The 25,120-nt window shown below is 38.5% G+C and overlaps 1 protein-coding gene across 1 annotated transcript in view; it reads right to left on the reverse strand.

Annotated features, from left to right (window-relative positions):
- UXS1 (UDP-glucuronate decarboxylase 1) overlaps nt 1-25,120 on the reverse strand; it is a 66,274-nt gene that overhangs the window by 13,264 nt on the left and 27,890 nt on the right. The window contains exons 6-9 of the mRNA XM_072849775.1: nt 23,550-23,730; nt 12,939-13,043; nt 11,515-11,574; nt 9,454-9,575 (exon numbers count right to left, since the gene is read on the reverse strand). Coding sequence (XP_072705876.1) covers nt 9,454-9,575; nt 11,515-11,574; nt 12,939-13,043; nt 23,550-23,730 — 468 coding nt within the window. The remainder of the gene's footprint in view (nt 1-9,453; nt 9,576-11,514; nt 11,575-12,938; nt 13,044-23,549; nt 23,731-25,120) is intronic.

The following is a 25,120-nucleotide window of genomic DNA, read 5'->3' on the forward strand; positions in this document are numbered from 1 at the left end:
ACAACATTTCTTAGCTCCCTGCTACTTATTAAGCTGTGTAAATGCATGCATTACAATCCAGTCTCTTCAATGGCTTAGTTTTTCCCAATAAACGTTTAAATAATTCCCAGAAGTCCTTTCTGGAAGATATTTTGCAAATCTTCAAAGTAAAATGCAACAAATAGGTGAAATTGGAAACTGTCTGGACAAAACATTTTAACACTGGCAGACTGCAGACTGAAGTAATCTCTCTCTCTAGGTATTTTCTGTTTATTGACACTCATTTGGACAAGCCACAGTTCATGATAAAGCCTACAAGAAGGATGTTTGGCCTTTGTGAGCTGAAGCATGCACTTGGCTCCTGATGAGTTCAGAGCAGCGTGATATGCTATAAACAGATAGATGCTACCACGTGAAAGTGACAGCCACAAGGCGGGGAGGAAGGTGTCAACTTCAGCCCAGGCCTATCCATCCTCCTCATATTCCCTGGTCCTCCCCTCTTCCAGAAAAAGCCATCCTTGTATCAGTCACAGGAAACACTTATCGTCTGAAGCAAACTTTGTGCTGCTGATCCAACTGAAGTCACAAGCGCAATGTTCTGGAGTTACAAACATTCAGTTATTCCTTCAGAGGATACACAGAACATCTTGTATTTTCCATGCCTTTTACTAAGGCTTAGACCAATGCTTGCCATTTTCTTGGAAGACAAGAGCATGTGTGGAAGAAGTGTATTGTTGGTATATCTGTGGCTGAATGCTGCGGCTCACACCTACTTCGCTCAGGAGAGACCTGGAAACACATTTGTCTTGGAAATAAATATAGCTTCATGTACAGGAGAAACTTGCAGGAAAATCTGATCTTCCCTCTTGGGTCTCCAAGTGATTCATAAACAAATGAATTCTCAAAGAAGTTTTGTGAAAGCAATAGCATTAGCTTTTTACAGATGAGAGAGTGAGAGAGGCAAAAAGCACATTTAACCCTTTAGCTATTACTTGGTGTTGAGAAATGGGAAACACCAAGTAGTATAGGTAAAACCCAACACTGCCTAGTATGGAGAAGGCCAAACAACATACAGTTCTGTTTAACTGCAGGTAAGGTTACAGTCGCCATGATCAAATATTGGTTATATTTGCAACTAAACTGCATGCTAACAGTAACCAGGGAGGTAACTTGTGCTATAGGAAAAGCTACAGTCTTGGGTCTTTGTCACACAACAAGCTTGCACCCACAACAGAGCCAAAAAAATAACCTCACAACATCCACTTGGCCCTGCTGTGAGACACCCTGGAAAGAGCAAAAGTCTCTTCCCGTGCAAAATGCATCAGTTGGAAATATATTCTTTATTTCCTGTTAGCTAAAAAAGCACAGCAGTGTAACATGTTGAACGTATACTTCCAGCAGCATATTACAGAGCCATTCCCAATGCCTTCACTGTATCTGGAAATACATACTTTGATAGAGTATCTCATTCTTTCTTTTTGCCCAGCATTCTATCTTAAAAAGGACAGTGACTCCTTCAGGGAGGGATTGTATTTCGTGTGGGCTTTCCAGATATTGCCATTAATAACAAGTACAGAAAATGAGGCACTTGGAAACCAATACTCAAGGTAAAAATAACTCATTAAACAATGCTGACCAAAAAGCCTCTCTTGCACTGCACAAGCTACAGAAGCAGCCTTGTTTTCCAGTATTGGCTGGAAACTAGCAAGTGATCTAGAAAAGAAAAACAACACATTCTCTATAGGCACTTACTCATAGCCACAGTGAATCTAGTATTTCTTCTCCCTTCTATTTATTCTCCTCCCCCCACTGTAATGTTGTCTTTTAAAATGAGTAACTTTTTATTTATAGTGTCATCTAGCAAAGTTTTTCTCTGCAGGCTACTCCTTTGAAAAAATCTGTTTTCTATGCAGCTGAATTTTCATGTGTGCCTGTAAAACTGGGATCTATCTTCTGAAAAGAAACTCTGCCACGAAGAGATTTTGGAGCCAGTAACTTAAAAATTGTCCTAAGTTTCCTTTCGCCATTTCATGAACATCTCCTTTGAAGTGATCCTTTTTGCATGTTGAGTAACTCTACTCCTTTTTGTATTAACTGCCTACGAATACTCATGGTACACTCTTACCTATGTCCCATTACTCTGAATATCAACAAAAACATGTTAATTATGACTGACTACCTCCACCGTATTCCCACTAGCAAAGCCAATTACTTCCCTAATTTGTGGCAGTAAGTCATGTACAATATTTTATTATATCCTAGAGAAAGGAAAAAAATGTTTTTGGCCCACGTTTATACTGCTAAATAAAAGAGAGCTTGAGACTAATCCCTGACACCAAGATCAGATGTGATCAACTGGCTTCTGTCCTCACGGTTTAAGACTATGCCTTCCTATAGCAGATTAATCAGAGAGAAAGTTCCTTGAGCAATCCAAAAAAGAGCCCGGGAGCAAGCTAATAAAATGCAGCATTGTGGGCTATCAAAACACTTCAGCTCACTCTATTATTTACCAGTATGGACATGTTCACAGAGACTGTGCCTGTACAGATGGAGAGGGAAGACAGAAAAGATGCAAGAAAGATTGTTATGGCTTACAGAGATACCTCCTCTGAAGAAATACTCAGACTATTCTATAGCTGTCAGTCAAAAAGTAGCATTAGTTATCCAGTCTCCCCTGCAAAACAAACTTGTCTGTGGTCCTCAGCATGAGTCTTTGCCACTTAGTTCTAGAGATCCCTGCTCCAGAAAGTATAAAGCTATCAAGGATGCTACGATAATATCTTAAAAGATAATAGATAATAAGTAAGATAATATCTTAACTTATATTTTACTTTTATAAGCCTTTTAAGAAAATATATCTCCTTGTGTTGACTGTCTCAGAAAATAGATCAATACAGAATAGAACTCAAATGTCAAGAGGTTCTTTTAACTGAAACAGCTTGAACATATGCTGTGGCTGTAATTCATAAGGCTATCAGGCAAGCTTCTCTTACTCATTAACAGTGCTTCCTTCTTTGTAAAGGCTGTGGATCTATCTGAACAGCAAGCATGAATTAGACCTCCCTGCATACAAAATCAGGAAAGGGAAAGCTGCAATTGTCTGCTCTCCAGCAGACAACTGGATTCAAAAAATCTGCCAGGGAAAACCTAGACAGTTGCATGGATATCACTGTGACCTGATAGAAGTGTTTATCAATGTTAATTACTAAGACTGTTGCCTGCATCCCTTGCTTTATTAGGCACTTTCCTACCGATTCATATTCTTTCCCATGTGTTTCAGAGACCATCAATAAACTATCAAAATTGTTCCCAAAACCCTGAATTGTAATCACAGCAGAATTACTAGCACAGTGTTCACTAGGATCCATCTGTGACGTGTTTAACCTATGATACTCTACGCTGAGGCTTGGTCCAAGGTATTTTATATATATATGTCCTGCCTATTGTATAAGCAAAATGAGATTAATTCCTGGTTACTATCAGCTTTTTAAAACTGTTTTGCAAAAACAGCGATGCTGAGATCTGAATTTCATAAACAGTAAAGCTCCTAAACAAGCTAGGAAGGACAATCACAATCATCTGACTATGTTCGGCAGGTCCCTGAACACAACCAAAGGCACACCTCCAGTACACTTACCTTAAGGTTGAAATATTACCATGATTATAGTTCAACACTTCCCAGACTAGAGAAACTACAACTTCTCTTCATACCATTATTTATACCTCCCTGCTAAAAGTATGTCCTATTTCTAGTACTTGCCTCAGCTTGCATAACTCTTGCATGTACTGTACATGGCCAATGCAAACAGCCATAGGCATGTTCCACCAACACTTTGACAGAAGACATTGCCATTGGGAAGAGATGTGTACCCACTTAAATGCGTCTATGCCTGAATTACTATGATATCCCCTTCAGACAGGGATTGTAACTTCAGTATTTTACTGCACAACATGGCTTCTGAACATGAGGCAGCAGATAACATAACCAGTGCGATAATACCCAGTGAATCAGAACTGTATCGCAGCTTCCAGTAAGTTTCCAATAAGGGTCAGGAATACATGCAAGCAAACAACAATATATACCTCAAACAATTTAATTTTAGTCATCTGCATAACAGAGAGTTCTGCAGAGTTATACTCATGAATTAGTGTAATAATGACAGTTACAGGAAAATGGCTTACCACTGCTTTTAGAGTAATGGTGGCTGTATGAGGAGGATGCATCTTATGGACAAAAATAAGAGGTGTACCAAATTGAAAAGAACATCAGAAACAACACACGCTTTGCATCAAGAGATGAATGCTGCTATGGATATATTCTTATTCAGACACCAGATAAACTTAGTGAAATGAATCAATCTCTAAAAAAAAGTTTAAAGTCTTCCTGACTTCAAAATTCAGTTTACACAACAGTGTAACAATATCAAGAACAAAGAACTAAGTTCTCCAATTATCTGAGGAAAATCAGAAGATGTGATTTCTTACAGCACAGGGAGGGAAGGAGGGAAGGAGGGAAGGAGGGAAGGAGGGAAGGAGGGAAGGAGGGAAGGAGGGAAGGAGGGAAGGAGGGAAGGAGGGAAGGAGGGAAGGAGGGAAGGAGGGAAGGAGGGAAGGAGGGAAGGAGGGAAGGAGGGAAGGAGGGAAGGAGGGAAGGAGGGAAGGAGGGAGAGAAAACAAAAACAACCCCCAAAAAACCTAGAGCACAGAGACTATGGAAAGCATTCAGTCTTTTCTTGGGAAACTGCCTGTATCTGTTTAGTCCCTGGCTTTGACAACCATTTCAATCCGGTCTTCTACCTTGTCTATGGTACAAAGTTATTCTGTAATTGTTAACAGCACAGAGCATGTAGAAACAGTAGAGATACCAGAGTATTAGCAAAACCATTATGTCTGAATACGGGCCAGAAGACCTGACAGTTTTTTCCTGCTTTATTTTCATATAATTTGGAAAAAGTGTTGCTCCACTGACAGAAAAAAACTCCTATCTATATCCATGTTAGGTTTCTATAGGAAGTTCTGACAACTCCGATAAAACAGTACAATTTATAAACAGATACTTAAATAATGAAACTCTCCACTTACAGAGGGGCTCCTATTACTAATGACCCAGTGAAACAACAGGTTGCATTTTTGTAATACTGCCTCAGATACTGACGCATTCTGTGTCTCTCCTTTTCACCTCACTTCCTCCAACTGAATGTTAACAACAGATGGCTTTGGAAAACTATATTCCACTTCTACGTTTGTACAGGACCAAACACTATGTTTTGGTTCATGTGCAGAGCAATAGAATTATTACAGACAGCTCTAACAACTCATTAGAAAATGTGCAGATCCGTTAATCCGACAGTACAGAGAATACGTACCAGCAGGTTTTACAAAATGGCAGGACTATTGGAAGGGCTGTACAACGGTAACGGCAACAAGCCAGTTTCAAAAGCTTAACATTATTTAATCTCTATATTATTACAGTTTGCAGGACTTTACTGAACTATGGGAAAAGATTTTTATCTGTGGTTTCTCTTTTCCAAAGAGAAGGCCTATTTGTGAAGCAATGGTTGAAAACAGCACTGTTTCCTCTTTGAAAGTGGAGTCAGTTAATCAAGATAAAAGTGACTAACAACAAACAGTACTTGAAATTTTCAACAGAACTGCCACATTTATTGAGAATATTAATATAACTGTGAGTATGTGATCTCTTGGACTTTGCAAAGGAAAGAAGTTGTGAGCAATCTTTTTCTTTTCCTTCTGAATTTCACTGACTTTGTATATAACAACTCAGATGGGACACCAGTTGCAGTGCTGACACCCTCACTTTAGCGGTCAGCAGTGAGAGGGGCTGTAGCATCTCAACTCTTCTTACCTACACTAGAGGCACTGCCCAAGGTGGCTGACTGCCTGTAGCACCTTACAGACTCCCCTCTCCAACCCTGGCGTCACTACTATTCCTGGATGTGAAACTCCTCTGCATGGCTTCTAAAAAGCTAAAGGAATTCATGATATCTTTTACCACTACCATTTAGCTTTGGCCTGGTATACCTCCAACAGTAACCACCATCTGTGTCATTAAAGGACTGTTCTCTGGGCTTTTGACTATTGCCCGGAGGAGATGCAATGCTTCCTCTTTTCCCCCTACGCTGTCAGAACCACAAACAATTCAATTCCATTCTTCCACAAAAAGCAACAATTCTGCATCTTTTCTTAAGCAAACTGCTAACAAACTTAATGTGGCAACACCAAAAAAGAATGCTCCATGCTTAAAAATAATCTATATTGAATATAGGAAACAACGAGAGATAATGAGAATACAGGATAAACTCCCAAAAGACATTAAAGCAAAACTGCTTTAATTCAACATAGCTATTTGTTTTCTATCTAATTACTCAATAACTGCCTGGTTATTCACTATTCAATGCCTTTTCAGTCGCAATTTGATCAACAGTTTTCATTACCCCTACATTTTACATCAAGGTTTTTTATGATTACTGAAACCAACTCAATTTCTGAATTAAAGATTGGAGGGAAAGTACAACTTAACGTAAAACAGAAAGTCACCCTAGTGTTGTAATTGCAATGCACTTCGATATTTAACAAATTTCAGCATCAGTTTGCATGTGTTACTCTCTCACATTAATATAATAAACTTCACCTCTAGCATGTCTTCCCTTTCTTCTGTTACCTATTAAGATTTTTTGGCACCTTGAGTCTTCACAGTCCTGGTTATAGAATATTCTATAAGGCAGAGCATAACACTTGTCCACTTAAAGAAGTTTATACTTAATATTTAGTTCTGATAAATCACATCTGTATAGGAAGTTTATGCAAAAGCATAAAGCACTGGAAGGACTACGAAGGATAGGCAGAATAGTTACAAAAATAAGAGTACAGAATGGAGAAAGTAAACAGATTGACAAGCTGATGAGAGAGTTTCAAAACTTGCTTTGCACCTTGTTAAGGCAAGTGAATGAATGGAAAAAGGCTTTCCAGGAGGGAGTGCTAGCAAGCACTGAAAAAGAGATGAAGAGAAGCGAATTCTGAAGAAGTCTGAATGAGAGAATGCAACTTAGTTCCCAGATGAACAGGGCAAGGAACTAAAGCTTCCCATGGCTTGAGAAAAGTTCCAGACGCAGGTACTTCCATTCACAGTACGGAGCATGGCTGACCTACGCTCCCACACGAATTAAAGGAAGGAGAGCTGCTCGCAGAAGCCTGTAGCAAGTATCTTCTCAAACCACACACAGAGGTGCCTCACATGGGAAGAGATGAACTCATGTCCATGCTTTGAATTTGTGAGCTCTGCATTTCTCCAGAAAATACTGAACTCCCGACCTCTCCTTTCAAGCAGATGCTTATATATTACTGAATGCTACTACTGCCCTTGGACTCTTTGATAAGGAAGTACTGCTGGGCTTGTTTAAAGATAGCAGCTGTAAAAAGGAGATAAAGTCAAGAAATGCCTAATTCATAGGGTCAAAATAAGTGAACAAAACAATGCTGCCAGCAGAAAAGAGCGCACCGAAAAGGTCTTGGTCAGGACAGGCTACTGAGGAACTCTGACACCTGTGAATAAAGAGTCATAATCTTTGACTAGATTCAAGAGCTGTTCTGATTCAAACAGCCTGTCTGGAAGTATAATGTAGAAGTTAACTTTTATATTTTTTGGAAACGTGATTAGATATATAAGGTACCTAACTATGATGGAACACTCACGAAGAAATTACCAAAAAAGCAGAAATAAGTTTGCTTGTTTCTTCTTTTTATTGAAGTTGAGAAGATTCTGGAAACACTTTAGCCTGAAATCCTGTAAATCCAGTTGATTTGGGCTAGGTCACTCCTGTCTGAAAACCCCCTTAAAAGCACAATACTTATTTTCATAGCAGTAGTCAGATTTTTCCACTAGCAAAAGATAATGTTTCCTCCACTAATAACAGTGCATTGTCTAAATTCTGGGGGAAAAAAAAAAAAAAAGCTTAACAGTGTTTCAGAATATACCTGAATGTGGGACAAGCTAGGGCAGACGTCACTAACCCATAATAAAGTACAAGAAATATCTCACAGAGCTGCCCCTAGGACAGAGAGCTCATTTGCATCATGAGTTTTCACTTAATGTATGTGTGCATTGCAGTTCCACCTTACAAACCTTTACTATCCTTTGTAAATCCTGCATTAAATTTATGGGATAGTATCATGACTCATCCTGTGGCTTTAAGATACAGCCCATGACTTTCAAAATGACCTACAGTCTTGCCCTTCTAAAAGAATACTGCAGTGTGTACCACAAGCTTGCAAAAAAATTCAATACCCTACAGCACAAGAATTTATCATAAAAACTGCAATATTCAACTGCGAATGGATTTCCAGACCCACGAGGAATATTTTTCTACAGTGAAGTATGGAAGACATTATCCTGAACAAGAGCAGTACCCCCATATTGTACCATAAATGATTTAACAGAGCAAAGGAAACACGAACCTCTGCTGTCTCTGTCTGGCAGAAGAGATAAGAGAAAATTACTACAACCTCTGTACTAAAATACCACCCCTAAAGTCTTACTACTTAATTGTGTTTTCAAGGTTTTTAAAAGCCCTTAGTATTTTATAATTTAAAGGTTTAAAATTCTACAGAATATACTACATTTGATTGATTTATACCTTTGTATATTAAGGCTGCAAACACCAAGAAATGGTGATATGATTTTCTTTAGTGTGCCACATTTTCTAATCAAATAGTCTCCCAGAGACTAGCTGAACAGCAATTAAATAAGATAAGATCTACATACAGAAAGAGTTGATGCTGGGTTAGTTAATGATGAGTTTCTACTTGTTGATTATAAAACCCACAGAAACTGGGATGTATCATTTCACAAACATTTTAAATTGCATTTTTATCCTCATGTTACTGCATTTGAAAAAGTGCATTACATAGCTGAGTATTCATATCTTTCGTTAAGGGCTGTGTTTATACCTACATAATTTTAAGACATTTCTAAAGTGATTTAAAATACCTTGCTCCTATATTGGTACTCATTAAAGAACCTCATTTTTACCTGTATATTCTGATTTCAATTATGCTCATTAAACATTCCACGTTTATCAGTAATGACCCTATTCAGCAAAGCACTTCTCAGCACAGGACCAAATTGAAACAACTCTGTTATCTGGCTCCCAAATTAGTAAAGTCACCTCAGTTTAATCTGTCTAAAAACTATTTACAATACTGAAAGACATAATATGTCTATCAAGAAGACTAAAGCACATTTTCTTGAAGAACACTGCTCATTTGAAAAAACGCAACAGATGGGAGCAATAAGACTTTTGCATTAAAGAAAACAGATTTTGCAGCTACAGTATGAACGCTCCTACTCAAGACATTCTCTTTTGCCCTCCTACCCCTAAGTACACATATTCCAGTTTTGTGACACATTTGGCCTTCATAATTACAGAAAATCCATTGAATCTGATACAAGTTTAATACCTGCTTCATGTATGCATAACACATGGTCTCTGCAACCCGCTTTCCTTCATCATAGCAGGCTCTTGGACCTATTGGATTCACATGGCCCCAGTAATCCTCATTTTGAGGGTGAACTTCAGGATCTACGGGGGAAAAAAAAAAAACACCTTAAATTATCTTCTGTCAAAAAGGTGACTATATATAATGAATCTTTCAGTATATCACTGGTGTTATATAGTTTAACAGCTCCTCTCTGAACTGTGCATTTAAAAGATATTAAGTTTCAACACCATTCCTTAAAAGTGTACTCGCTAGAACCATGAAAATGACAGTTAAGGAAGATGTAAGACTCTAGTAAGGCTCTGTGTGCATGCATGTGTTCGCTCTATATGCTTGAAACAATACAATCACTTTGCTACACTTCCCCACTTTGCTATCTGTGGTGCCTCACTCTCCTTACTGGGTTTGAAGTTTGCATACCTTACTACTAAACTTTCAAGTGTTAGAGTTTAATTTTTTAAACAATGTTGATGGTCAGTTCTGATTAACCCTTCCTGTTTTTATGCTGCTCACTGACATAATTACAGATTAATTACTGCCATATGAGAGCCACAGAGCAATGACAAATGCAGAGAGGTTTTACACAATTACAAAAGCCTACAGCAATTTTAAAAGGGTCCCAGGAGGCTCTGTGATCTGGAAGGCCACCTCAGTTTCTGTCTGCTTTCTGGCAGAGGCAGTCTTACAAAGCACTTGGAAGCTCTCTATACAACACTGCTTTGAGAACTCCTGTGGAAACAGCTAATAGATATTTTCTGACTATTTTCTGTCCTTTATTTTTCAGCAAAATGACTTTATCTGTTTAGTCAGAGTATGGTATGAGTAGACTCTCTCCACTGGCTTTACTGACACAACAAAGCCTAATAAGGGGAGTTTCAAGTTTTCTGCTTCAGCAGGCAGACTGCAGCAGAGCAATGAGGCTCCAAAACTCTGGGGTTTTTTTGCCTGTTGGTCCCCTGTTCCAGAAGGGAGTTTGTCCAATTACAGAAGAGTCCTTGGGGCTACCATTCTTCTCTGCGGAGCCTGACTGTGGATAATCAAAGGCAAGGGAGGCAATAAGAATGCTGCACATGCTCAAGCCACTTATTTGGTTGCCTGGTCACCTTAGTGGATCTCTTGCTTGGGTATTTGCTTTGAATCTTCTTGACTGAAGTTATTCCACCAAGAGCGTACTCCTTGAGGTATGTTTTTTGTCCTTCCTCACTTTTTCCTCACAAAGGTTTGCATCTTGTTAGAGAGATGAGTATTTTTTGTTTATTTGGTTTTTTTAAAGCCTAGACTCTCACAACTACTAAAGTTGAGCAGGTGACCGTGCCTGTGTATCTCCATTAACCTTGCAACACTGCTATTACCAATTAGGCAAGACTTCACAACTGCAGGAAGGTTCTCTAGTAGGCAGACAGTCTGTCACACAGCCCAAGGAAGTACTAAAGATTCTCATGGCATCCAGCTAGCAGTTCTATCAGTCATTCTCTTGCTACTTCACTTCTTAGTAACAGCAAAAGGAAGAAGGAGAGATATGGCACCATTGCTCAATATTACATTTTAAGAGACAACACAATGGCACGCATGCACAGTCACTATTTTCTTAGCTTGGAGGTTACGTCCTCGTCTCTTGCACTGTGCTGTACACACTAGGACAATTGCTAAATCGTAACAATACAACTGGGGAAGACAGAAGCAGATTTGCTACCGAAATACTCTTTCTTCACAGGTTTTTATTATGGCATCTGGATTTTTAATCAGAGTTCAACACTCAAAATTCCCGCACAAGCCCTTTTGAAAAAGGGCCATAAACTAAGACATAGGAAAGCTACAAAGTCTCAGCCTCCTTCCACCACTCTGACTCGAGATTTAAAGCAAGTACTAACACTGACATTTTAAGCTGTGAGAAGTACATCTGATAAAGAAATCAAGCTAAGACAGTAATGAAAATCTATCAATCATCTGACAAAAGGTTTGTAAATACCCTTTTACACAGTCACATCTCAAGAGCTCTAAACACTGTTTTATCCTTCTTACCTCCATACACCTCTGACGTAGAAGCCAGCAGCAGCCGTGCTCCAACACGTTTGGCTAACCCTAAATTTTGGGCAGGGAAAGAAGAACATAATTAGATCAAGTTCAAGAACCTTTCAGTCACATTAACTGCTTTAGTGTGATCCCATTTTACATGTTCTTAAAGAGAATTCGATTTATCTCATTAGATAATTCTAGCTGTAAATCACATCCATAGCTCCCACTCCCGAGGTAGAAAACTTGCGAAATGGCAGAGCAGCACCCACGTGTGATGTGTTTGCTTCTGGGACATAAAGTTACACTGAACCAAGATCCAAGAACTTAATACATTATACCCTAAATGAAGGCCAAGTAAGCATAAACCATTCCAGTATGAAATCAGGATCTTGAAACGACACACATTATGATTACGAAAACTTACAGATAAGCTACATAAAGAAACTGATACAGAATAACATGTTACAGGACAAAATCAATCATTTTCCCTTTATTATGCCCCTTTAAACAGCCTGGCTGATCCTACCTATCACTTGAGATTATTCTGCACTCCATTTCAATGACTTTCTGGCCTTCAAGTTGGCATGGCAAATCAAAGAAATCTCTCTTCTATGCCATACAACTGTCTGGTACCTCAATAGCTTTTAAATCACTTAATTCTCTGAATGGTACTCACTAGAGCATCACTTGAATGAGAAACTCAGCTGAGCTAATGCCCAGTGGTTTTTTGCCTCCTAATAACTCTTAGGATCACTGACACCCAGTTCAAGCTGCAGCATATGCCAAATGGATCAAAGATAGGAGAAAAAGTAGTGAAGGCTTGAGGCCTTCTTTTCATAGGCCCATTCCCAGCATCAAAACCAACAGACAAAGCTGAAAACGTTGCCTTGTAATTATCTAGCATAAGCTAGACATTAAACGTTCTTGCAGAATTTGCTAGCCAAGGCATGCGCAAGAGGGTGCAGTGCTCTTGATATTTGGGGTTTAGAGGGCCAATGCAGTTCCACCTAGTTCAACGTTTGTCATGGTGGAAAGGAACAGTCACTCATGGCAAACGTGGGAACATCCTACAGTCACCAAGGTGAGAAACACAGTCATGGACACAACTTTACTATAAAAATCCCATGCTCTTAGTAGTTCCTATGACTTCTATAATAACTGCACAGTTATTAGTCCATAGCCAAGTTACAGGCGTGAAGTTCTTGCACTTTGATAGCTGAGCTTGCATGTTGTCGGAGTTCATCTTGCAGATATATTTAAAGGAAAAGTACAAAAGTCTTCAGAGGGGAAGACCTCCCCTTATTTTTCTTAAAGAATCAACTTTTTAAAATGTTCAACTCATCTGCTCCATCTTCCTCTCCCTCCAGTAACTCTGTCCAAGTTGTGTTATGTCTAACAAAGTTAAGTAAGAAAAAAAGATTTCCACTTACCCAGCATATTTAATGTCCCAATAGTGTTGGTCTTTAATGTTTTTATAGGATTATACATGTAATTTGGAGGAGAAGCAGGAGATGCTAGATGATAGATCTGGTCCACTACAGAAAACCAGAAGGGGGGAAAGAAAGCATTATTATTTTCCCATATAACATATTAAATGAGAAAACATTACGGTCAAGAAACAAGTACTTCTTTCTGCATTTCCTAACACTGGAAATCAGCAGTTCCTATATTGTTACCTACTGATAATACAGATGTATGCAAACCTGTTGTAACCCAAAGCAAGACTTACTTTTTAGTAAAACAAAAACTAAAGCATAGTATATATCAACACTGTTGACACAGATACAGAAGTCTGTCTGGGTGTTGACATTTTTCACTTCTAAAAATGTTAGTTATGAGTACTTCAGAGACATTTACAAGCTGTAAAAGTATATGCAACATTCTATTACCCTCAAGTTTTTAAGTGACTATCAGCTTCAGAATATTTTTCTCACATGGAACCCCAAGCAAAGATGGCAGAATTTTTTTTTAATAAATTAATTTAAAACCAGGAGGAACCTTTCGGGAAAATTAAATATTGTATTTTTATTTGTAAGTCACTTGTCAATGAAATATTAATGGGATTAGTATCACATTTATATTTTAAATATGTATGCCAAGATATGGGCATGCAACTTTTGTCCTTTTTCCCCTATCTATTGCCTTTGCTCCACTGGTGTTCTACGCTGCACTTTAGATAATACAGCATTTTAGCTTTATAAAAAAACCAACAAACAAAACCTTCCCAGTACAGAGATTCCAGCCTCCCCAGTTATGAAATATAATTCACCAACACACTTGACCATACCTAACAACCAATGAAGGTATAATGATGCCTAACCTAATTTAAAATAAGGTAGCTTGGGTACTGGCAACAGATTGCCCAGGTAGTGCAAGTCCAATCATAACTAATAAAATTTGCTGCATTTCTGTGATTGAAGATTCCAAATCACCCATTGGAAATACATATTCCACACAACAGCAAATTAGAGCCTAGTATAAAAAACCTAAACAGTTACACCACTGTCATGAGTATAGACTAGGGCCTGTGCAAACCTCATGAAGTTCAACAAGGCCAAGTGCAAGGTCCCACACCTGGGTCAGGGCAATCCCAAACACGGACACAGACTGGGCAACAAGTGGATTGAGAGCAGCCGTGCAAAGAAGGACTTGGGGGTACTGATGGATGAAAAGTTGGACTTGAGCTGGCAATGTGTACTTGCAGCCCAGAAAGACAACTGTATCCTGGGCTCCATCAAAAGCAGCGTGACCAGCAGGTCAAGGGAGGTGATTCTGCCCCCTACTGCATTCTTATGAGACCCCACCTGGAGTACTGCGTCCAACTCTGGGGCCCCCAGCATAAGACAGACATGGACCTCCTTGAGCGGGTCAAGAGGAAGGATGGAACACCTCCCATATGAGGACAGGCTGAGAGAGCTGGGGATGTTTAGCCTAGAGAAGAAAAGGCTCCAGGGAGACCTTATAGCAGCCTTCCAGTACTTAAACAGGGCTCATAAGAAAGATGGGAAGGGACTTTATCAGGGAGTGTAGTGATAGGACAAGTGGTAATGGTTTTAAACTGAAACAGGGTAGATTTAGATTAGATATTAGGAAGAAATTCTTTACTCTGAGGGTGGTAAGACACTGGAACAGGTTGCCCAGGGAAGTTGTGGATGCCCCCTCCCTGGAATTGTTCAAGGCCAGGCTGGATGAGGCTTTGAGCAACCTGATTTAGTGGAAGGTGTCCCTGCTTATGGCAGGGGGGTTGGAACTAGATGGTCTTTAAGGTCTCTTCCAACCCAAAGCATTCTATGATTCTTAATTTAACAATTATTCCTAGCACAAGAGAACAGAGAGAGAAAAGAGAATGAAGGCTGTAACAGATTTTAAGTTCAAGGCCAAATGTGTCACCAATCAGGACTTCCTTCTCTCTCCAACTTCTTCTACTTTGGCTTATTTCTATCTTAACCTAAATGAATTGTGCTTTGCTGTCTATTCATCCAGTAGTCAGGCTTACTTGTTTATTTTCAGCTATTTACTCATTTTCATAGAATGGTCTATTTCCAGAACAAGCATGGCAGTCATTTCTATCAAGGTAGTTCAGAAGACACGTATAGGTACCATAAATGGTATTTGATACAAGGAAAACAAGCACACAGGACTTCGCTCAACTTTGGTTTTGTAATAGGCCATCAGGAAAATTGCTATCTCTGTACTTCAAAACTTCAGAGAGCTCAGCTCACCCCAGCAAATTTAAAGAACTGAAAAAAACCTCGATAAGCTGTGCAGTACACCAGAGTCAGTCTTAAATATGAAACCTAAAAGAATCCCAAGATATTACTTGATTAACATTGGTAATCACGAAAATCTTAGGCAAATCCTAATTTGAGACCAGCTTCAGCGTATCAGGATTGCAAAATCCATTGCATGACATAAGAATGCAAAGGCTGCAGGTACTACAGGGAAAAAATTTTTTTTTTTGTTAAATTGTAATAAAAACAAACCAATAACAACTGGACTCATTTCCACAAGCAGTATCCAATATTCAAAGCTCAACCTGAAAGCCTTTCATAACACAACTATTGTAAATATAAAAATGTCTTTCTGTCTTCTATGTAACATGAATCACAGCCAGAACTATTTAAAAAAAGAACATGGATAAGTGAATGCCAAAAAAAATGAAACATAAGATCAAATGAGAGATAGCGATGCTTAAGAAAGAAAAATAACAAATCCCCTACCAAGGTCATCCAAGAAAAGTAGTCAAAAGGTGATGTAAGAATTAGAATGGCAGGATGGAAGAAGGGAAAGCAATTCCTTCTTTGTGTTACAAAAGGAAAGTTTGCTTTTTTAAGATTCAGCATTGAAACCTGAAAGAACCTGGAAAAGTCAAGGCTAGCTGCTATTTTGACAGAAGACAATATTGCATGGTATAAGGCTTTCTTGCCCTAGAACAGAACACTTGGTCAAATGGTACACTCCATTTTTCTTTTAACTATTTTCTCAGGTGTTTTACAATTAACAAGCATTAGCAAATGACAGCAATATAAAATAAAGCTGTATTTTGACAATGCATTGATTACCATTAGCCCTCTGTTGGGTTTAACTTTCACAGTATCTGTGACATAACAAACTTTTTTCTCCAGTTTTAAATTAATTCTTCTACCAAAACCAGGGTAGAAGCATCCTTGACTTTCAAATTTAAAAAAAAAATAATTCCAAACTTGCCCCAGTTTTTCTTTTTCTCCATTTGAATATAACTATACTTGCTTAAACAGCATAGGCTATATATGAGGTACAACTAGTAGGAAAAGAATATGAAATATGAAGTTATCACCTACTCTCAACTAGCTGAGAAAACAGAAATGTTAGAGGAATGTGTTTCCTGTTGAAGACTTCCCTTCTTCCCTGACTCCCAAATTTCATTTGACAAAGCAAGCACACAATCCTTTCCTTCCTGACCCCTCTCTATTGTAAAAAACCAGATTGGTTAGGGTGACAGTGTATGTAAGTGGTTTGATGTGGAATGTACGTATTACTTTTCAACAATCCTTTAAGCAATGAAAAAATTAAAAGTAGTTAAAAGCCTTCAAAACACAAGCATCTCTTCATATTAAAACATTACATCCTTTTTAAGATGTGTTCTGATAATAAAACTTAAAAAAATACTGGCAAAATTTTCAATGTAAAATATTTAACCTACTTTCTTTCTGAATCCTCAGTGAAGTGTACTTGCACACACAGTCATGTTTTTCTAGATTAACTGTTGTTTTTAAGTCTACTAGGCAAGCTCATAGCTTCTGTAAGCGCATACTGGCTCACCTGTAGGAGGCATGTCAAAGTTTACCCCGTGCTGCATCTTTGCATTATTGCCCCAACACAAGAAATCCTGTAAAATAATTTATGACTAAATTTTAATCACTGCTTAAGCTTACAATGTCAATAGTGACCAAAATAAGGATAAATTATTTCAAGTCAAACCTCATCACACAGAACAGTTAACTATCAGCATAAACACAAGATTAGCTTCTAAGGCAATCTGTGTGACTCCATCACCCCCAAGTTTTACCGTCTTGACAGAGTAACGATATTTGACAGTTAGTATGCCCAAGCAGATGCCACAAAATATATCTACTTCTTACATGTTGCCATGCTCTCTGTGGTCTACAGCTGTTCATCTCCAGAGCAGAAATGACCAGCTGCCTACAAGATGTCAAAACAGCCCCCCCAAAAAAAGAGATACAATTTTGGCATGTGTCACATTGGTGAGGACTTACTCTCACCAATGTGGAAAACTCCAATTTCTCTGGACTTAAAAGTGCAGAGAAATACAATTTCACACAGCAGGCTGCTCTGCTATTTGCTCTCATATCAACAGAAACTGATATTGCCATGCACTATCAACTCCAGTGCAGCAGCATCAAAAGAGAGCTTTTCACAGAAGGCAACCTATAGTAGTAAACGCATTTAGTATCCAAAGATAGTCTGACACAGTGAGTGCTGGAGGAATAGAGCTCCCAGCTCAGACTCAAAGCCCTGCCTGCACTGCTAATGCAACTGAAACTTTTAGGATTCTGTCTGCAACATGAAAATAGTTAATTGTTCTGTATGATGAAGTGTGACATGGAATATTTTCTCCTTATTTTGTTAACTTGACATCGTAAGTTTAAGTAGTGAATAAAATTTAATTTTTTTTTTTTCAGGATTTCTTGTGTTGGGGCAATAATGCAAAGATGTAGCATGGGGTAAAGTTTAATTGGTCTACTGAACTTTGACGTGCCTCCTACAGATGAGACACGAATATGAATGAAGAGGCCTCAAGTTATGCCTCTGAATGTAAGCATCCCTTCCCATAGCATGGTACTGTCATGAAACCAAAGAAAAGGAGTAGACTAGAAGCTGATGAAAGAAATGCTCAGAGCAGCAGCTGACCACTGCTTGCAGACATCAGGCAATTCAAGCACAGTGGCTCAGAAAAATGAGCAAAATAATAGCTAGAGCCACCTGCAGCCAATGCAGAGTTGAACTGTGACCTGAGTTTTATGCTATTTCTCTCTGCCTATTCCTTCACAACCCTTTCTAAATCTAGTTTTCAACAGGCTGTGGTGGAATTTTTGCAGAGTGAAAATGTCACTTCAAAAGCATTGTGGTCTGTCAGTAACTTACTGCCCAATCCTAGTTTGTCAAAACAGAAATGAACACTTTCCTGCCTCCCTACCTCCATCCACTTTATTTTTGTTGTTTTTAAAATACCTGCTGAATTTTTGACACACAGCAGCTCCTATAGGAATGGTTCCTTTAATGGCACATGGCAATTCAGATGAACAGGGCCAAAACCTACCTTTCCTTTTGTTGCATTGGGATACAGCTAGGACTATGATTATCCAAGTGGCCCATATAATTGTTAGCTAGAAACAAATGCAAACAAAATACAAAACCCCAAAGGTTCCTTATAACCTTCAATTTATTTTTAAACAAGAAGCTAGGTGTAATGGAGAAAGGACTCTTCTTCCCCTGGTTCTTCTTCCTCACTTTGTTTCCCAGCTGGCAATTACTTTAAATGTGACGAAGAGAAGGAGCTGGGAGACAAAGACGGTCTTCCTTGCCAGAGACATGGTCTTGCCTGTCTGAGTCTGGTTTGCCTCAACATACTTCCTCCCATATGTGCAAAGGCAAAAATAGACCCCTGTGATGAAAAGGTTGAGCAAGAGCAGAACTAGCAGATGGATGGAAGATGGGGCATTTGCCAAGTGTCAGATGGCCACCTTCTAGATCAAAGGGACAGGCAGCCAGGCAGCTCCAGGACCTTTCCCCTTGCCTAGGAAGGAATCTAGAGTATTGAGCTTTAGACCAATTCAAAACATCGCTCATTTTCCAAAACATTTAGAGAGTGTTGGACATTTCAGAAAAGTGGAAAGGCAAGTTTCTTCCCCAAGCTGGTCACATGTGAGACATCGAGCTAAGGATATTGAGACAAGTACACTTATTTCTCCTTCCACCTTCTCTCTTTTAACTGTCAGGTCTAAAAAATGCATACTTTCTTGTCTCAGTATTTCAGCAGGCCAGCCAGACATGCTAGACAAAGCCATCTACCTAGCTCGGCCAACAACCTCATGTGCTCTAGCACAAAGTTGTCAGTTATTTAATACAGCAGGCAACTTAAACTCTCCTCAAGCCAGAAATGTGGAAAACTATCCTAGAGGATTAACTGTTTGGGTGACTGGGACAGCATCTACTGGACGATAGGAACAAATGCATCCTGCGATTGACCTCCATGCCTCTTCCTTTTGTATAAGATAAAGAAAAAAAGGTTTTACAACATTTAATTGTGCCTGCTAAGAAGCCTTGAGCTAGCTTTACAATTAAGCCATAATGTCATTAATTGAAAGTGACTGTGTGAAAGGTTGTGCAGAGCTTTATGTAGATAGGTAAGGACCATAAAAGAAGAACAAACGATAACAAAATTCTGCAAGTTTTGTATGTAACTCATCTCAGGGGCTAGAACTCTGTAAGCCACTGTGAACAGAGCAGCAAGAAGTAGTTTACCAAGCACAGGATGGTAGACTAGCAATAAAATAAACAAACAAACAAATTTTTCATGTCACAATTTTGCTGAAAAAAGCAAAAAATTAAATCAATTTCAAAATAGCACAGACACAGAAGCTGGCATAAACATTCAAGCCATCAGGTACCCAGTGACAAATACAGAAATCTATGATCAACATAAAGTTTTAGTAACATATTGCAAGGTCAATGGCAACTAAAATTTGTCAGTTATGCCCTTTTCTATGTGAAAAGCTCAAAAACCCCCTATAATACGGACTCTGTAATACCTAAATCCAGACACAAACATTCGGTCTTGCATTTTCCTTAATGCTAAACAAGTATGATCAATATAACCACTCACTTTTACAAAATATTGCAATAAAACTACCTTCCTTCATATAATCTATCTTTATTTTCCAGCTGTATCACTGCACGTGTTCTCCGTGCTTCCTAAGTGAATAGTAAGGGTAGAATCTACCACCTTTCCTATGATAGGAAATGACATAGGAATGACCTTCATCTTCAATTTCTGCCTTCAACATGTGTCATGGTACTAGAAAAGACTAAACGGGTCACTAACTCCACTAAGCACCTGCATCCATCACCGTACTTGCTAGTCAGGAAGTACTAAGCAGAAGAGCTTTGATTAGAAGCATACGAACAACTGCCTACAGCTTAAACATATGGACTTTTCTTGTAGAGAACAGCTACGCCAATTCCACTGCTGTAGGTCAGGCCAGAGAAGCTGACACAGTGAAGCGAGACATTTCTATTGCACTGAACTAAAAAGGACTACAAATACAAATTCATTTTCCTAATGTTAAAAATGTTGCCTGTAACTTAAGGCAAACTAGAATAACTTTATAGAGGTTTACCATATTGCTCATATTTACCATATTGCTCGTACTGGAGCAGTTTTGGAGAGCTTCACCAGAGACCCAGGCACCATGGCACTTGGCTCTGGACAAACAAAATTAAGTAGCATATGTTATCTTCTGCCTTGTCATGACTTTCCATAATCGTACAATTTAAAACCATCAAGTTGAATGTATTAAGTATCTAGTAAAGGGAATGAAGACTAGGGGGAGAAAAATCTGGGATGGAAGTACCAAAGCAAAAAAAGCAATGTATTGAAAGCACTCACATAAAAATTAGAAGCTGTATTTGTATGTGCCTTAAGTTATCTGTGAAATGCCTCGGAGATGGAACAATTCTGCAATACTGCATAACAGTGTTTAGTAAAATGTTATCATCTTGACTTCTGGAAGGCTATTATTCACAAGAAGGCTATAGACTATTCTTTTGGCCAATTTTGTGAGACTGTTGGGTTTAGCCTTAAAGTCCACTCAGACCCACAAGCCAGCAAAGTCCTTAAGAATAAAAGCATTTTTAGACCCAGTCAAGCCAGTGACCTATTAAAGGTGGATTCCTATACTTTTTTGCTGATAATACTTGAAAGAGTAATAAGAGATGCTTTTCTTTATACCTCACCCTTCGGAAAAGAAAATTGTCTTCCTGTTCCAAAAAACCCTCCATTCATTAGTGGATTAAAACTCAACTTAAGGGTTAGGCTGAAATGAAAATACCTTTAAAAATCCCAAGTACTTTAAAACACAGAACTCAATTACAATAAAAAATTACGCAAACTATTATACAAAGCTTAGAAAATTTTCTTTTCAGACTTTTTTTTTTTTTTTACTTTTACGATCTTCTGTCTTTCAAGATTCCTAAACTACTTTCATTCCATTAAAGAATCCAGGGCCTTTGTTTTTCTGCTTGAAAAAGCTTAAGTGAAAGCTATGTTCTTGTGAGTTTTCTACTGACATCTTCTCCAAATGCTAAGGAAATCCTAGTGGAGGAGGAGGAAAGTCATTCAGCTCTACAGTTAACATAGGTATCCCAGGGCTGAGAAGTAAAATGTGTGTTTAGGTGATTTATTACTGTTTCTGGCCAAACCAGATCAAGATCCAAGAATGCTGAGTGCCACTTCATGCCATAGATCAAAGATAATGACTCAGACAAGGCAGATTTTAGCTTCGCAGTAATGCTTATGCACAAAAAAAACCCCCTATGCATCAAGAGATTTAGTGAAGGCTACACATCTTGAGACTAAACTCACTTTCCATATCAAAAGTGCAAACACTGTCCTTTTCTAGATCAGAAATGAGGTCTTTTTCAGAAATAAAGTACTGATTACTCTCTCTGGAATTTAAGTGTCAAACATTTTTATATGGCCTTATTTAAACAGGACAGCAAATAAACAGGAATTCTTTAGATATGAACCTTTTGTCATGACTTCACAGTCATTCAAATTTCTATTTACAAGTAAAACGGAGAAACTGGGACTAAGAAAAGAAGTATTGACCCATACGCCAATTTGTTAATCTGTTACAATAACTATCTCTCATTGCCTCATCTCCCCCCCCCCCCCCAAGTTGGAATGTAAACTCTGCACTGAAATTAAATTTTATCATGTTCCTATACCAGTATATCAAAGTTAATTTTATTTTAACATTTAGCCATGCCAGCTTCAATTTACGCTGTTGGAAGATGAGAAGACATTCAATAAACTGCCCACTGAGTAACATGTTATAACTTGTTGTCAGCACAAAATGGGGAATTAGTGACTTAATTACATAGAACATGGGAGAGGTAGCTGAAGGATCTCAAAATTCCCATTCATTAGTGCCTAGTAACTGGGCAACAATATAAGCAACGATAATTCTCTGAGAAGGTCTCAAGTATAATCAGTCAGAAAAAAGGTAACACAGGAAAGATTAGGAAAACTGACAAACTGAACTGGCTGAGGTATAAGCTACCAGCACTTGAAGTCAATTAATAAGATCCTAGTCCCATTACTCTGTCAGTAGAAGCAAAAGTCTGAAGTAAAATAACAGGCAGTAACTGAACCAGTGCATTGCCAGAGCAGAGAAGGAGCATGTGTTTGCAGGACTGTTTCAGTAGTGTTGTCAGGCATTCATCACAAGCAATAATACAAGAGATGCAATTGCTAGAGGTTTTCCCTGTGAAATTCCATCCATTAGAACTCAGCAGGAATAAAAAAATACAACCTCAGATTCATTTTTTTGTTTACAAAAATGAAACAAATACATTGCTACAAAGGTTTAAAGGGATGGAGCAAACCCACCAGAACCGCAGTGTAACTTGAGTAACGTTTTCATTGATTCACTAGATATTTATATAACCCCACAGAAGTCTATCAATGCATATATCTCTCAAATACAGCTATGTTAATGCTGTCTTACAACTTGGCATAATAGTTTGAGGTTTATGATAGTTTAGATGTTGAGTTACTTCCACTTCTTCAAAGTGGAATGTTTTGTTTCTTTCTTTGTTTAGAGGGTTGGTTTTTTGTTTGTTTGTTTTTGGGTTTTTTTGTTGGTGGTGGTTTTTAGGGGTTTTTTTGTTGTTGAAAACTTGGGAAATTCAGTGCTGCCATTTTCCTATTCTACAGGCTGTGGAATGCATGTACCTAAAGTAGGAGCAATGTTTTCCACAGAAGACACATAAGGCAATTAAGGAAAGTGAGCTGACTTGCCCTCTGAAAGAGCTTATTCTCCTCTCAACTGACCATACACAGTTGCAGGATGTATGCCCCCTAGCATAACTGCAGCCCTGAATTAAACTTCTCAGTTCATGACATATCTAGACCACAGACTGTGTGCACAGTAAGCCTGTGCAGGCAGACAGGGACGTAAGACAATGGATGGGTCAGACTGACCCACTGCCATCTTGCTTTCGCACAAAATCAGTCACATTAGGAAGTTTTAAGATTTCCTTCCTCCTGTCCACTCAGAAAGAACGAACTGATTTCAAAGATAAAAGCGCTCTGAACCTCTCACTCCACAGTGGTCACAGGAATTAGGCTAATAATAAACAAAGCATACAGGTATTAGATCCAGAAGTCAGTGCATAAATTTCATTTCTTTACAGACATACATACTTAAAAGGGTAAAGCACAACAAAGTGCAGATACCAAAGCAGAGACTACTCACCTTCAACGTACAGCGGCTCAACGACATCGTGATTTATCAGTTCGAAGTTCTCATGACCAATCCAGTGCTCCACATTTCTTTTCCTGCCCGTAAAGAAGTTGTCCACAACTGTAACCTCATGGCCATCCATCATTAGTTTGTCAGTAAGATGAGAACCCACAAACCCTGCTCCTCCAGTTATCTGCGTTAGGACAGTTGGTATAAATTTCTTTTTCTTTTTACAGAAACACCAGACAAAGTCTACAAACATGAAGACAGAAGAACAGTAGCTTTCAGGTCTTTGCTTACCCCAGGGGAAACAACTCCATTTCCGTCCTTAAATTTTTTTTATCCAATATTTACAGCATTTAAAATTTCAAGAAAGATGCTTGACACGTTTCATCGCTGTCAGGCTAGAAGTTCAGCTAACCATTCACATCAACAAAATCCCTTTTTCAGATTAGATTTTTTTCCTTTTTTCCTTCAAATTGGATTGTGCCCTTTTATGCAACAGCAAAGCCTAAAAAGACCCAAAAAGGTAAGAGGAGAATTCTCTGCGATCCTCATTTCTCAGAAAAGAGACGACAGAATGCCAGGTTATTTTTGTAGAAGATTTATAATATCAGAAATGTCAAATCCAGCTTTTGTCTGGTTTAAATGGAAGACATGTTAGGTGTTCTAGGTAAGTACTACGAACTCTTTCACCCTTCATACAAAGAAGGAAGGAAGGAAGCGTATTCTTAGACGAAAGCAAGTCTTTGAGGATATCTCATTTGAAATATCTGCTAAAACCAAAATTATTCCTTTTGTGTTTTAAAGCATCCATAGCCCACATCCTATCATTCTGTTTTCAGCCTCTCATACCATTAGCTCCGACATCCAGCATTTACCTGTCTTGGAACTTTATGATGTTTTACTGCAAAGAAATAAGCAGAAATAAAATATTTAAAAACTTGTACTCTTGTTCCATTGCAGATGTAGAAGCAAGGAAGTTATTTTTTCCCTTTCTGCACCTCAGACTTTAACAGTAAACAAGCAAACAAAAAAAATCATTAACTCAGTATTGAAGCAGTCAACACAGTAAGTAGTAGAACTGCAAGTTGTGTGACACATCCAGACATACTTATCTACGGAAGCAATTATTTTCTCTACACTTCATAAGCTGTTTTCAAGAACACACAAAGACATGACAGATCACTACTCTCAAAGAATGAAGGGACTTGTAAAAGCCCTGTGTGGCGTCAGCTATATTATATGACTGCATGATCAAATTCACATTTTGAAAGTCATTCAGCTGTTGATGTCCATACTTCAGCTGCAGTGACAACTAACCAAACAACAAAAGGACATAGTGAAATTGTCAAGCAGGAATCTAAGGAATGGATGATGTGCTACAATGACAAAGTGCTGCGTGGAGAAGGATGTAGATGCCTGAAGTTCCTTCCCGTTGGGTTAGTCAAAGCCTAAACATTTATCCTGCCCACTCCCTCCCCATCCACTATTGAAAAAAGCCAGATTAGCAGAATTTTTATTTTTTTTTTTTAAACCAGGAAAGACACAAAGGCAAATAGAAAGCTATCAAAAACTGAAAA

This window comes from Ciconia boyciana, chromosome 1, assembly GCF_034638445.1.
Source record: "Ciconia boyciana chromosome 1, ASM3463844v1, whole genome shotgun sequence".
Lineage (NCBI taxonomy): Eukaryota > Metazoa > Chordata > Aves > Ciconiiformes > Ciconiidae > Ciconia > Ciconia boyciana.